At 43.3% G+C, this 15776-nt stretch overlaps 1 protein-coding gene across 1 annotated transcript in view; it reads right to left on the reverse strand.

The window, feature by feature from the left end:
- The window catches only part of NUDT12 (nudix hydrolase 12), a 150584-nt gene that overhangs the window by 100075 nt on the left and 34733 nt on the right, over positions 1–15776 (reverse strand). The window contains exons 4-5 of the mRNA XM_086960997.1: positions 13537–13704; positions 11524–11637 (exon numbers count right to left, since the gene is read on the reverse strand). Of these exons, the coding sequence (XP_086817123.1) occupies positions 11524–11637; positions 13537–13704 (282 nt within the window). The remainder of the gene's footprint in view (positions 1–11523; positions 11638–13536; positions 13705–15776) is intronic.

The raw sequence follows: 15776 nt of genomic DNA on the forward strand, positions 1-15776 counted from the left end.
TATGCAAGTTCCGAGGTCATTCTCATGGGTGACTTTAATATTCACCCATGCGGACAAGCAAGTTTTTTTGATAATTTTGAAGGACCCCCATGTTCTGTTCACACGCATTTTGAACACACTAAGCAAAGGGAGGCCTTGGAGAACCTTCTGGCTACCACAAATCTTTTCAAATCTGGGTGTGCGCTAGGAGGCCCGAGGGCTCCTACTTTAAAAGGAAAGGATTCAGACACAGTTATAGATTACATATTTATGTCAGGTCTAGTTTTGACCAGAGTGTTAATATATAAGTTGGGGACCTCTGCTTTCAGCGATCATAACCCTGTGATATTAGAGTTGGCCCAGGGTCCCACCTAAATTTTAAAGAAACAAAGAACGTGGGTGTGAGGCGTGGGGTGATACCAAAAGACCAGAGCAGGAGACAAAAATGGACAAAAGTTTTCCCAGAAACCTTTATGATGGAAGTCCTGTCTAAAGTAGAAAGGGAGGTTGCTATTTGCATGGATACTGCTGCGCCAAGCACAATGATAGTGGGGGCTTTTGACGCTATCTGTAACCAAATTAACATCAATCAGACAACTAAAATTAGCCCTATAATTAATAAAGATAAAAGATGGTTTGATAGCTCCTGTTCTAGGGTACACTCAGCTCTGCTTAAAGCTCTGAAAGAATGCCCCAGAAATAGGGAACAAATCACAAAATCAAGAAAGATCTATAAACAGGCCATTAGGGTTAGGAAAAATCAGATCAAAGAAGATGCCTGGCATAAACTTCTGTCTCCGGAGGTTTTGAGGGATAGTGGGAAATTTTGGTTGATTATTAATGAGTCTTTTTTTTTCTGGCAAAGTAAATTCCCCACTTGACTGTAATATCCCGGATGATCAGTGGATAGCCCACTTTGGGAACATTTATGGGCTTTAGAGGGCAGAGAGATCGCAAGAGGCAATTTTGAACTTAGAAACAGCCCACGCAATGGTGTTTCAAGAGATAGAAGTGGAAAGAGCAATTATGGAGACCAAGAAGAATAAGGCGCCGGGCCCGGATGGGGTCCCAGCAGACCTTTTTATAAGTTTTCCTAAATTCTGGGCCAGGTTATTGACAAATGTTTTTAATGCCTCAGGCGCAAATTTATCCACGGCATCCTGGTCTAAATCAATTATAATTCCGGTTTTTAAAAAGGGACAAAGAGGTGATCCATCATGTTACAGGCCTATCTCCCTGACAGACTCCGCTGTGAAAATGTTAGGCAGAGTAATCCTGGCAAAAATGAGGGGAGACGGGTCTTGTCTAACGCCCAGTACGGTTTTAGATCTCAAAGAAGCACATTAAATCAATGTCTTAATTTGCAGCTTCTTATAAGCAAATACACCATAGCTAAGAAGGGATCCCTCTATATGGGGTTTATGGATCTTTCCACAGCTTTCGACCTGATAAACAGGTCGAAGCTGTGGCAAATCTTACTGAACATAGGCATTGACCCTGCTCTAGTTAAATTCTTAGCTGACCTTCACTGTGGCCTATTAGCTACTGTCAGAGTCACCCAGGAAGGGAGATGCACCAGTTACTTTAAATCAGAAAGAGGGGTCAGGCAGGGGTGTATGCTGGCACCCCTCCTTTTTACGCTCTATATAAATGCATTAGATCCTGCCCTGAAGGGTGCAACATTAGACGTCCCGCGTGCAGAATAAACTGTTATTCCAGTTCTTCTTTACGCGGATGACGCTGTTTTATTGGCTCGCACTGGTGTTGGATCAAATAAATTGCTGGATACGTTCGGCAAATTTATGCAGTCTTTAGATCTGAAAATAAATGCAAAAAAATCCGATGTAATGATAGTGGGGGAACAAAGCAGAAAGAAAAAATGAAAACCTTTTTCTGTGGTAGAGATGTAGTTAAAAGGGTCCCCATTTTTACCTATCTCGGACTCCTATTTGATGGCAAAGGGTCCTGGGGTCCACAACTGAAACATAAAAGAAATGTATTTGCTAGATCTACCTCCACCCTTATGGGCTTTACAAAACGATTAGGGGCTAGACCCATGGAAGCTATCTTGAAGGTGTATAAGGTCAAGTGTCTAGCTATAGCGACGTATGGCTCAGAGATTTGGGGGTACACAAGAACAGCATATTCAAGTGGTAGAAAATAGATTTCTAAGAACTTTAATGTCTGTACCACAGTCAACCCCTACTTTTTCTATCCACGTGGAGATGGGGTTGGGTTATGTCTCTGACACACTGAAAATAGCCCCGCTGACATGTTGGCTTAAGACCTGGCTTAACCAGGAGATTTCACTGAACCATATGATCCTAAGGGACTGTCTAGCCCTAGACAACGCTGGTAAAATTCCGTGGCTGGCATATATTGAAACTACATTCAAAAAACTTGGACGGCCTGGGCTTTTTTCGGACCCTGAAACTATAAAAAAAAGAAGATGTAGACCTGATTAAAACCGCCATGGTAAACCAGCTTACAATCGAAAGGGAGGAACTAGAGCTGAGCATACGTAAGGTAAGAATGAATTTTGGTTTAGTGAGCTCCCCTGGTATTGAGCCTTATTTGAAGTTGGTAACACGCCCTTTCCATCGGTATTTGCTAACGAGATTCCGATTTAACATAATTCACCTCACACTGGGAGATTTCCCTAAATGGGGATCACCAGATAATGCCGACCCTTGTAAGTGCGACAATTTTTCCTCACAAGATACTCTACATTTTGTTATGTTTTGCGAGTATTACGCAGACATCAGGAAAAAGTATTTGTTACCTGTGTTAAGGGAAGCAGGGTTTGTGCAGGTTAGGCCGGCACTTCTTTATTTACAACTGATGAGTAGTGTACGGATTACATTTCATGTCGGACATTTTCTAGTGGCAGCAGAGCGGATTAATAAACTTAAGAAAAGAGTAGGTAATACAGGGGCTGTAGTCTGTTTATGAATTATATGTATGTATCATTTTAAGCTTATTATAGAATTGTTAAGCTACTTTTATTCACAGTATTAAGGATCTATAAGAAAATTGTAATGTACATAGTGTATGGAATTTTTTTAGTGTAATAACCGCAGTGAGAATAATTTATAATGAAATTTTAATGCCTTTGAAAGTGTGTAACTTTTTTCAATGTAATGTTAGCTGGATTTGCACAAATATGTAATAATTGTACCTGTGTCTTTTTATGATATTAAGTTATCGAATAAAAGTATTTGACTGACTGAACCGTCTTATTGGCATGTTTATAAAATCTTTAGCACAACAGTGCTGTTTCATATTTTTGTGTAGCTACAGAGGTCAATTCTACTCTTCAAAAAGGTGGCCTTGTATAGGTCCTGCAACAATCCAGTTGTTTTATAGCTTTCTATCGCCAAATTGAATTCTTCCTCTAGAGAGGTCCAATAATCCATGCTAGTTTGGAGTTATCTCGCTGTTTCCACAATGAACTGCCATCTAAAGACTGTTTTAAAGGCATCCCCTAATATGCTTGGAGTCACCTCTTCCATGTCAATTTCCAATAAGTAATAATTCTCCTTTCAGCTCTTGTGTAGTAACTAGACCTTTGAGTAGGCATCTATCACATTTCTAGATAAGGCTCTTATTTGACTTTTCTTGCCACTCCTGCTACATGGTGTGGCCCAACAACACTATTGTGCTAGGTGAAACGGAGCCAGTGACTTCTAATATATCCTGTGCACCCCAAAGCAATCCTTGAATAGGGTCTATCTGGCTATTTTCTGCTCTATAGATCCTTAAGGCAAGAGCTCTCATCCCCTATATCAGTGTCTGTAGTAATATACCTTCTAGGCATCTAGCCTTCAGGTGGCTATCTAGCATTGTGTCTGGTGTTATATTAAAGTCACCAGCCCACATCAAACTCAAAGGTCCATTTTCCCAATTTTTATTAGTAGTTAAAGGAGGTACTGGTGTCGAGTACCTGATATCTGAATTCTGTGTTTCCGCTGGAACCGATGCTATTCCTCAAACCCCCTACCCAGATACCTACCGGTAAGTCTCAAGGACTCGTGCATCCAAGAGGGGGGAAAGGGGATTTGGATTGAGAGAGAAACACACCACGTCTGCTTCTTTCGTCTTTTAACTTAGTCTTTCTTCTTTCTTCTATTTCTGGAAGGGAACAACAAGCTCAAGAAATCTATTCACAGTCTAAACTTTTCCAACTTATCCTTATTCTACTAAGTGTACCTGTGTGAGCAGAGTGGCTAACTGTTTCTCTAGTACAGTTTGTCTTTTGCTGCCGCTGACATCAAGGAATGGAACTTCTACAAGAAATTAACAACTTATTACTTAATGCAACCTATTACCCTTGCTGTGTGTCTTTTCCCAGCCCTAGGAATTCTATGTACCTTCTTAACTTTCTCTTTTATCCTATAAGGTAACCCAGGAAACTGCAGAGGTTGTCTTGAGGACGTCTTCTCTAAAGATGGTAAGTATATATATATATATATATATATATATATATATATATATATATATATATATATATATAAAATCACACATACATGAGAAATGGAATGAATCCTCCAGAAAACTCCAGCTTATCAGGTACGTAACTTGAGTCTTGAGTACAGTTCAATATATCTTCATATGTCTTTCGATAACTCAACTCAAAGTCTCTTTCAGTCTTTTATTTCGTTTCAGATAACTGAACTGGAACTCAATTCTTCTCAACAAAAGCCTCTAAATTAACTTACCGCCAAGCGGCAGAAGGATTATCTGGCGTCGTTATACTCACAACCTTATAACCGAAGCTCTAACTCAAAATACGCTCGAGAAATGGAACACGGGCAAGGAATGCGACCGTTTCCAACAAATTCGTCAGTTGAAGTGCGTAGCTCAACACGACGAGAGCCACGAACACAGCTGAGGAGGAGCGCGTGCATGCAAACACTAGAACGCTAATTGACCGGCTTAGGCGGCCATGTTGAATTCCACCCAAGCGAATGAATGAACCCCAAACTAACCTAAAATAGATCTAGCCTTGTGATCGGTGCATACTAAATACTAGCACTAACTGAAAGTACTTGACTTACTTAACACTACTGAAACCCGGACCTGACAACTGGTTCTGGCATGGATTGGGGGAATATACATTGAGAATATTACAATAAATCCACTGGTGTTGTTCTTGTCGATATATGTAGTGCCCCTCTAATTTGTCTTAGCCATTTCTATCTCCTGTAGATATAGGACTTCCGAAAGAACCTCCCTAAATATCTTATGGCGCTCAACTGGAGATTTCAGGAAATTTATTCTCCATGATAGGAGTTTAACCATTGGTCTGCCTTTGTAAAATAGCCTGCAAAACTGATGACATACATTTGCCATTTCCTTGGATGTACACTTAACAAGGAAATGATGCAAGAACTGTTACACAACAACAACAGAAATGTTCTGATAAACAACCAAAGCGGAGGAGCTGCTATTGTTGTCTAGTTAGAGTGAATCTAAATATTTTGTCAGTATGCTGTGGATGTTTATACAGCATATCTTACAGTGGGTTTTTGCATATTCCGCCCTGAGTGCGCTGGGGATGCCCAGACGTGGGTCCCAGGCACTCCACACCACTGGAGTCAAGCTAGCCGGGCTGATGAGAGGTGTTACCTCGAAACCGGTCCGGTCCTCGGATGCTTGATTCCGTTCTGGGAAAGACATGGCTTTTGTAGTTCGGACTGGACTGTTCCCATGGGGCACAGGGTCAGAGCTGATTTGCATATCGCCATTGTCTAACCCAGGGTGGTGTGGAGTGCAAAAAAAACGATGGATTTGGGCCCAGATCTTTGGACTGGGGTGAGTGTGTGACATTGATCCACATTCGGTCCATCACCTGTTGTTTTTGCATATTCCGCCCTAAGTGCGCTGGGGATGCCCAGACGTGGGTCCCAGGCACTCCACACCACTGGAGTCAAGCTAGCCGGGCTGATGAGAGGTGTTACCTCGAAACCGGTCCGGTCCTCGGATGCTTGATTCCGTTCTGGGAAGGACATGGCTTTTGTAGTTCGGACTGGACTGTTCCCATGGGGCACAGGGTCAGAGCTGATTTGCATATCGCCATTGTCTAACCCAGGGTGGTGTGGAGTGCAAAAAAAACGATGGATTTGGGCCCAGATCTTTGGACTGGGGTGAGTGTGTGACATTGATCCACATTCGGTCCATCACCTGTTGTTTTTGCATATTCCGCCCTAAGTGCGCTGGGGATGCCCAGACGTGGGTCCCAGGCACTCCACACCACTGGAGTCAAGCTAGCCGGGCTGATGAGAGGTGTTACCTCGAAACCGGTCCGGTCCTCGGATGCTTGATTCCGTTCTGGGAAGGACATGGCTTTTGTAGTTCGGACTGGACTGTTCCCATGGGGCACAGGGTCAGAGCTGATTTGCATATCGCCATTGTCTAACCCAGGGTGGTGTGGAGTGCAAAAAAAACGATGGATTTGGGCCCAGATCTTTGGACTGGGGTGAGTGTGTGACATTGATCCACATTCGGTCCATCACCTGTTGTTTTTGCATATTCCGCCCTAAGTGCGCTGGGGATGCCCAGACGTGGGTCCCAGGCACTCCACACCACTGGAGTCAAGCTAGCCGGGCTGATGAGAGGTGTTACCTCGAAACCGGTCCGGTCCTCGGATGCTTGATTCTGTTCTGGGAAGGACATGGCTTTTGTAGTTCGGACTGGACTGTTCCCATTGGGCACAGGGTCAGAGCTGATTTGCATATCGCCATTGTCTAACCCAGGGTGGTGTGGAGTGCAAAAAAACCATGGATTTGGGCCCAGATCTTTGGACTGGGGTGAGTGTGTGACATTGATCCACATTCGGTCCATCACCTGTTGTTTTTGTGGATGTTTATACAGCATATCTTACAGTGGGTTGGTTTGGCCTTATCCCATTATTAAAATATTTTTTTCCCTTCTCTTCTGCCCCACCTAATTGCCCCAGTCCACACCCACTCTCAACTGTCTCCAACCATTGTGAGTAAGGGAATAGATACAACACTAACCAGATCAGGAGCCCCATTGTAAACCACTACCCTCAAACTTGCCGCCCAACCCGCTCAGTAGGTTCTTGAGGCTCTTTATGCTAGCTAACTCCCATGAGAATGTTTACATCACCCATCATGCAAAGTTAGAACCCATGAATTGTATTGTAAAAGACCTTTACGGGCTTAACACATCCTCATCACCAGTACCATTATGGGTCCTATACACTCTAAGGGCCAATGAATGCCAGCTATACACAGATGTTCGAGATTTCGCAACTTAGGTTCATCAGCTCTAGCCCAGGTGAAGAATCTCTATATCATTTACATGCCATATGGCATTAAAATTTAGGTTGCTCCAATTTTTTGTTTGATTGACAGTGGAGACCATTTTCCTCCTTCAGTTGTGTCTACGGATGCTTTCGTGAAGTTCCCAAGATTTCCAGTGCTTCTTCCAGGGTGCGTACAGTGTTCAACCACAACTCAATCTGCAAGCACAAGGCGAAAGGAAATGCCTATATGTAGCAAATTTGGCAAATGCGAAGGTCACTCATTACGGAGGTCAGCATTTTCCTTTTATTCAAAGTGGCTTGAGAGAGGTCCTGAATTAGTAGATATGCTGTTATTAATTATTGAGTTCTCTCATTGTTGTGTCCTTTAGTTGTGAGGAGCCTAACTTGGGTATCACATCTCTCGGTCGCGCCACAGGTGTGGACCCCAGCGCTCCTAGTCTGTACAACCAGATGGTGGGAATCTGGTAAGTCTGATTCTCTTGAAGCATGAAGCAAAACAAATGATTTTCTAATTAGACCACATACTCACCTTACCTTCTCTTCCAAATATTGCCAATGTTATCACACCTTGACCCACCTTCTAAAATCGGTATATTTCTCCCACAAAAATGTTGGCCTCCCCCTTCTCCATGCATTTCTTTCAAGTTCTTGACTTGTGGTTATTATTTCACCCTCACTGGAGGCCATACGGTGACCGAGGGCTTGAATTTCTTTGGTGACGTCTGAGATGCTCGATGCTAAAACCATTTTAAGGCTTGCATTTGCAAGGTCACCATGATCAAAATGTTGTCATTAAAGCCACCTAGCCAGGCTTATAGAGCTTCTTTTAAGATAAGTGTCCCATAGGCCTCCTTTTTTTTTTAAGAGGATATTTTTCTGGGACAAGTTATCAAGAAGCGTTGTGAGTAGTGCAGATTTCCTTTCGTGTTTTTGGTGTCTTATTCAAGGACAATCCAGTAAGCAATCCACTGGGAGGCCCATCACTAGTGCAGCATTTGAAGTTCTACATCTAAGGTTAGAAGGATGTAAGGGTGAACCTCTGGCCCCTCCAACAGTAATCAATCATTAGCTCGATATAACAAGCAGATAGCCAGGACGAGAGAATTCATGAGGCCATAGAGATGTGTGCAGGTAACTATTTACTGTTGAGCCTGGTTTGCATTCTGTTGTATGCAGGTGTTGCTTACTGAGCATGGCAGAAGAGTGATCAGTGAGAAGCTATCCACCAGGAGTGCTGCATTGGTGAAAACATCTTGATCCAGCCTTGAGGTGCTCCCACGCAATCTGTTGCTTCACAGTTCCACTGGTGCAGCACCAAGCCAGACTCATGCCGGTATCTCTTTTATCAGCCTCCGGATTCACTTGACTTAGGCCAGTTATCAATGGTGTGGAGTAGGCCGCGGATGGCCACTGCTAATTGATTGTTTAGGGGGGTTGCCTTTTCACATTTTAGGCCTCGCCGCCACTGCATGGCCTCTGAAGGTGGCTCCATGCAGTCTGCTTCAAGTCTGGTTCGGAGCCTGTCTCACCGCTATGCCTTGCATGTTCTAGAGTGGCCTTCATGAGGCACCCTAGCATTAGAGCTCACCATCCGAAAGTCATGCTCATTCGGCTACAGGCCATGCCCTCCCGGCCCCTTCAGCTTCTCATTTAAGGCATAGGCCAAAGAAAGTCAGATTGCAGTCACCTTCAATGAGTAAAGTTTCAAGAACGTATGTAGAGTGTAGTAGCTTGTTGTACAGTAACTCCTTGAAGCTTCACATCAATTAAATTGAAGTTTTCAACGTTGGTAACAGTTCCCACTTCTGGAACTCTAACTGGTGGCCATCTGAACTTGGCCTCACCCCCCAACTCAGTGTCTCTGTTCATAACAACTTAGACTTTATTTCGTTTTGTTTTAAAGGAACAAATCTCCCAAGTTATTAGCATGTTTCTTCTTACTACGACTATTTCCCAAGGTAATTTACTTTGTCCCAGCTAACTACAGACAACTGGTTAGACAGGATCTCATTCCTGTTTAAATTAGTGTAACGCCTAACAGGGGCGCCCAGCCCATCTGCTGCAATGTCAACAACTTCTTTACATTCAGTAACTGATCTCATCCTTGCTATCCCTTCTCACTCCTCAATTTCTTCTTCTCTTAATGATTTTCACCAGCTCCCAAATTCCAAACGGTGACTGGTGTAAGTGCTTAGCGTATGTCACCTTATTACAGAACAATCTTACTTTATCTTCAGTACCATTTCAGGTGTTCAAATATCTGACAGATCACTTTGTTCTAACGACTCTCTTCTTTTGCATTCACTGACTTCCTGTGCAGCTGGCTGGAAATTAAAGCCTTCTCTTAAGTCATGCCTAAACTTTGGAATTCATTTTCTCTTCACAGCCACTCTACAACCCATCACCTCCCATTCCAGCACCACATCAAAACGTAAGCTTACACCATGGTTTGGCAGCATCTGTGTTCAGTGTCAGGCCACTTCTAAGTAACAGTGCGCTTTACAAATACGAAAACAAAATAAATAAGTGCGCCCGCTTCATCGCTTCCATTAGTAAAACAATATTGTATCACAAAGCATAGCGCCAAGACGCCTCCAGGCATTCAGGCGCTTTATTATTCACATTCAAAACACTTATTATTATTAAACGGGAGTGCGCCGTGGGCTGTCACAAGCCCAAAACCAATGTTGACTGAAAAATGTTAATGTATAAACTTGATTAACAATGTGCGAGCTCCTCGTCAAATGAAGCTTTGTCTAGCAGTGGTTGCTGGTATTCAAAGCAGTTGGAAGGGTGAGTCACAGGAGATGGGGTGGGGCATTGTGATTGGTCTGAGCGCTGTGGATCAGCGTGCAGCCAGAGAATGGGAGGCTGGGCATGTTCTCCATGCAGGCTGTATTGCAGCCTGTTTGGAGAACATACAAAGTGTGTATAACTATTTGACCGGCCCAAGACGACCGGTGAAAGCATCATGCGCACTTGGAGTGGGCAAACTACTCCTTCCCTACCCTGCTCTGTGAGCAGAGCAGCACAATCACTATCCAGCTGAGCAAAGGGAAAGGTAAAATGATAATAAAAATTAGTTATGTTATTTTATTTTTTACTTTTCGGCCTAGTCAGTGGGGCGACTCCCCTCCGCTTTAGCGGAGCGGATGAGGTGCCACTGTTGTCTAGTTAGGGTGAATCTTAATATTTTGTCAGTGTGCTGTGGACGTTTATACATATTACAAAGAACAGTGGTCCCTAGTATTTCAGGGATCTGGGAAATGATAGGCATACACTAAATAGTGATCCCCGCCTGCCTGACACCGTGGATGCCATTGAGCAACCGGCCAGGAACGAGACACGATCGGCAAGGTCTCAGCTCCGAGAGCTTCTCCGCCCGGATTTGGTACCAGATTGAGCAACACGCTCCCTCCCCTTGAACATAAAGTCACCGGACACCTGACACTTGTCTTAAAAAGGCAAAATGTCAATTGATTTCAAGACAAACATGATGTATTTTTCGGTCCTGAAGAGGATGCCACGTATCTAAGTTTCGGCATCGAAACGTCGTCGACACACAAACATATGTATCTGAAATGTTGGAAAATGATGTGTGCAATGGTGTTTAAAAACATAATTAAGTCTGTTCACTGAATACAAGTACGCAGACCACCTTGTTCGCTTTTGCCTGAAATTTCGTTTGTTTTGTCTTGTTCTCTGTGGGTCACGGGCCGTGCCCACTTTGTAAAAAATCCTTATACTATTGTTTATACCTACTAAATAAAATCCTGTCCGGCTGGACAATGGACATACTTACTATTTAGTGTATGCCTATCATTTCCCGGATCCCTGAAATACTAGGGACCACTGTTCCTTGTAATACGTTACCGCCCAAGGTCCCTAGTGCAATACCTTTGGGTTCCCTTGTTTCTTTATAAAAGTGGACATTTATACAGCATATCTTACAGTGGGTTGGTTTGGCCTTATCCCATTATTAAAATATTCAGGCCAAAGGAAAGAGTCAAGAAGGTTAACATAACAGAAGCCACATTTAGAAACAGTACGGAAATAACATTACATGTATTTATGAAGAATACTCATAATAACTTGCGGGTAAAGAATCATTTGATATCTTTTTCTCAAGTCACATTTCTTTACATCAGCGAGGAGGTCAATTTTAGTTTGCTATGCTTCACAGAAGCACTAGTGCCTCAGGAATATATTGTTCTGTGAACCAGACCTAGAGGGAGTCAGGAGGAAAGCCTCACCGGGTTCAACAAAGCCAGCTAGACAGGAAAACATGCCAGTCGGAAATCTTTTCTGTCGGCCCAAAAGGCAGTGGTTTCCATCCGGGTGAACGACCAGCATTATTACTGCAGGATCTGAAGGAAACAAAGAGAAAAATGTGTGGGCTATTTATACAGTATCCAGCAACAGGCATCAATAACAGCTCAATATTAATCTATAGGGATACAGAAGGGCCACCAGAAATTAATTATTCCTAATGAAACTATTTAATAATTATCTTTGCAGGTACTTCTAATCTGTATACTTTCTCCCATTATCACCACCACCTAGTGGCAGTGCAGGAAGGTTGCTATAGCTTTATAAACCTAAACGTGCACGCCTGGTGCCACAAACGCAAGCCACAATGCCATCATGACCCATTTCTTTTAGGGACCACCTGCTCAGTGACTCCAGTTCACCAGTTGTTTGAAAAGGAAGTCGGTTAGTGAGTAGCTCTGGGTGATGGCGGAGGGCCCGGGGAAAGGAAGAGGTCCAGCAGACTCAAATAAAAGATTCTCCATACTGGTATATTTTGCCTATGACATGATTCTCCCATATTCAATGTGTGGATACATTGCACAGCAGAGAAACACGAAGGCAGGAAATCTTCTGGACAACAGGTTAAATCTTCCAGAGTAAGCTTCAAGAGGGTAAAAGTTATAGAGCGTGTGTAAAGTAGCCTCACAACTCTCTGACATGCATACACTCTGTTATGGTTCAGCGCCGGGACGCCTCGTTGCTGGGGCAGCTGTTTGCGCTCAATAAAATATATTAACATAACATAACAGACACTAAAGCCAAAGCTTCCATAGCTCTGGTGTTCATGCTCTCCACGCATGGAGCAGCAGCGGGCAATGGAGGATGTACTTCATCTGGCAATGGTTAACCACAGATAAGATAGCATCAATGCCACAAAATAAAATCAAACTGAGAGGATAATGAGTCACTCACAACTGAAATTCAGGAGTCTTGCTTGCAGGTCTGAGTGCTCATTTTGGTTTACGACAATTGCTGGAAATCACACAGGGCCTGTCCTATGTCAATCTAGTTTGCAGGCCAAAGGCTGACCCTAACAGTTACTTATTATGGTACAGGACTGGCACTGCATCTCAGGCAAGTACAGGAATCCACGAAATAGGATGGCTTAGCATACATCTCAGTATGAAACAGCACCTTTCAGTTGTTATTTTAAAAGATCCTAAGTAGAATTAAACTGTAGGTTAAGATTGAACGGCTGTATAAAACTGACATACATTCATTAATCTCACTGATTCCAGGCGATAAACATGGGGGATATGCTAGAATTTTATGAAATCTCTCAGTCACTGAAGGTGTCTTTCACAATGGCTGTTTTTTTTTTCATTCTACCATCAAAAAGGTGCATTAACCCAGATCCTGTGTGACACTTGTGAATAAGAGGGAGAAAACATGTAGTCATGTCTTGCTTCTAAACAATATTTTAGTTAACAAGCGTATTTACAGTTTCAGCTATCGGAGAGTTTAGGACATTATTTTATGGAGGCAACAAACTTTTGGATGGCATTTGGTCACGAGAACGCTTACTGGTATCATACAAAGGCTTATTTTTGTACAATGAAACAAACATATGATGGTTGGAATGCTTGCAAGCTCCCAAACATTGGCAATTACTCAGGACAGCATTCTAATCAGCATTGGTCCTGCTTGAACAGGAACAGCCCAGTCCGAACTGCCAAGCCAGGTCCCCTCAGAGGGGAGCACAAGCAACTCCAGACCAGGTTGGCATCGTGGACCTGATTAGTAAGGTGCAGTGTGAGTCCCATGGCACCATGTGAAACAACTTTCCTAAGACCAAGACTCATCTGCAACAGGACATATGTAAAATTATTATTCTTTTTAAACCAGCTTAATGTATCACCACAGCCCAAACTGACATTACCGAATTTGCTTTACAGTACAAATCTTAGGCTAAATCCCCTTAATAAACAAGTAGGTTTGTTGTAAAGCATCCTTACCAACTCGTGGGTATGCAGTATTATGAACACCTTGGAGACTGGCACATTTTTCCCTTAAGCATGTTTTTTTGTATCCACCTTCTTCGATCTTGGTTGGGCTTCCACATGTCGGACAAAACCTGTAGCGACTATGCCAGGCCAGAACAGATCTCGCCTGTGCTACCACTCCTTCAAAGGACAAACAACAAGCAACAGTTATTATTGGATAGCCAATGAACATAATGTGTTTTTATTGTTGATTCAGTACAATAATTGTCTCATCAGAGACCAGGATCAATACTCCACAAACAAGTGATTACCGAATGTGAATTCTTTTTCGACGCAGCAAAAAGGGGTTAAACGTGAGAACATTTTTTAAAACGAAACTTTGCAAATATCCACTGCGAGGAACTCTTAATCAAAAGTTATTGAATAATAATACAGTAAAGCCATCTGATCAGTCAAACATACATTAGCGAAACTAATAGGTTTGGCATTTTGTAGGGGTTAGTGTTTGTTAATGGCTGTATGATTGTGTGTGGAACCTGGGAGTAGGGCCGCATTTCCCAACTGACTGCATTAGCAGAGTTAAGCTGTACCGTTAAAAATGAGAGTTAAAAGCTGAAGTCTGCATTTTATGTTTTGAAATTAAAAAGGCATGCATAGGAAAGTAGGATCTGCTTTCATGGTTATTCCCACTTTTTGCTTGATATCAGTGTTTTTGACCTAGTCTGACTGGGATGCTGCTAATCAGGACTCCAGTCACTGTGCTATCTCCCTAAACGGTCTATGGTAAGTACTTTGGTACATCCACAATTGACTACTGGTGTACCCTTGTAAGCCCCCTTTATATACTACTGAGGTACCTAGGGCATAGGTACACCAGGGGTCTCCCCTGGGCTGCAGCATGTATTGAGCTACCCATATGCTGCCACTTAAACTGTGACTGCAGTCAGGCCATTGCAGCCTGTGTGAACTGGTGCTAGCACCTCTAACAGCAGATTTAAGTTTCCATATATCGAAGTTCACTACACTGCCCTCCGGACTGAAGAGTCTGAAATAGAGGTAACTTATAGGTTTTAAGTTTGAGGGTGCCCCTGCATGAACAGAACACCCGTACAAACACCATAGTCTATTCTCTTGGCTTTGTAATTTTAATAAATATAGGGGGCAGCAGTAATTACAAGATGTCTAACTATATAGTGGCTGCATCGAACAGAGTCATGTTTGGTATCAAACATGTTGGAATCATATCCAAACACTGATTCCAGTGTTGGAAGTATGATCCCATGTACTGGGGGGCTCCCCAGGGGTACAACTGTGTACTCCCGGTTACAGCCTTTCAGGGTCCGACAGGAAGCTATTGCTGCTGCCTACCATAGACAAAATTCTACACTCCTGCGGCTGAGCCAAGCTCAAGCAGGGAAAGGTAGAATAATAGGTTTTCTGTCGCAGGGAAGTGTGACCACCTCCCAGACAGGACTTGTGTAATAGGCAGGGTGGGGTTGCACATAGTTATTCAAGCGTGAGTTCGCTTGACACTTTCAAGATTTATGCACATGTAGGATTGGCAGCCCACAAACACGGTGTAGCACACAAGAAACACTTTATCGTTTAAATCTTTTATTGAGTTTTTAAAACAGGAACAAACATTCAGACATGTTCCTCCATCATATGCGTCAGTGCCAAACTCAGCATATGGAACACCATCAAGGGCGTGTCGTAGAGCGTGGAACAACAATGCACAAGAAACACTTTAAACTCAACAAACTGATCAAGCATTCTTCTAACACTGGTTTAAACCCTACAAACCAGGTGTGCACCACATACTTCCATTTTATGTAGGGTGGGGGTGCTTGCAAGAGCACTAGACTGCTTTGAAGGGCACATCTGGTGCCCTCCTTGCATATCCAGTTTGAGCCAGTTCAGGGAGCACTTGGCTCCCGCTCTGGTGCAAAACTGGACAAAGTATATGGGAGTATCCTCCCTTCTGTCCAGCCCCAGCTCTGGGAGAGTTTGGTTGTGGGACTCAAGCCTGAGACCATGTCACTCTTCGACCGTGTGGACACTTGGACTTCGCTGGACTTTGCCTGGAACAGAGACTGCATCAAGGAAGACTTCTACTGCTCCTGGTCTTGCAGTTCTAAAAGTCTTCTCTGTTGTCCGTGCTTCTTCCAGGATCTTCCCCAGACCTGTGGGCATCAAGGACATGCAAAGTAATCTCCCTTGGAGTGAAGGAGTCACTCCCCTGCATCTGCAGG

The sequence above is a fragment of the Lissotriton vulgaris genome, chromosome 3_1 (assembly GCF_964263255.1).
Source record: "Lissotriton vulgaris chromosome 3_1, aLisVul1.2, whole genome shotgun sequence".
Taxonomy (NCBI): Eukaryota; Metazoa; Chordata; class Amphibia; order Caudata; family Salamandridae; genus Lissotriton; species Lissotriton vulgaris.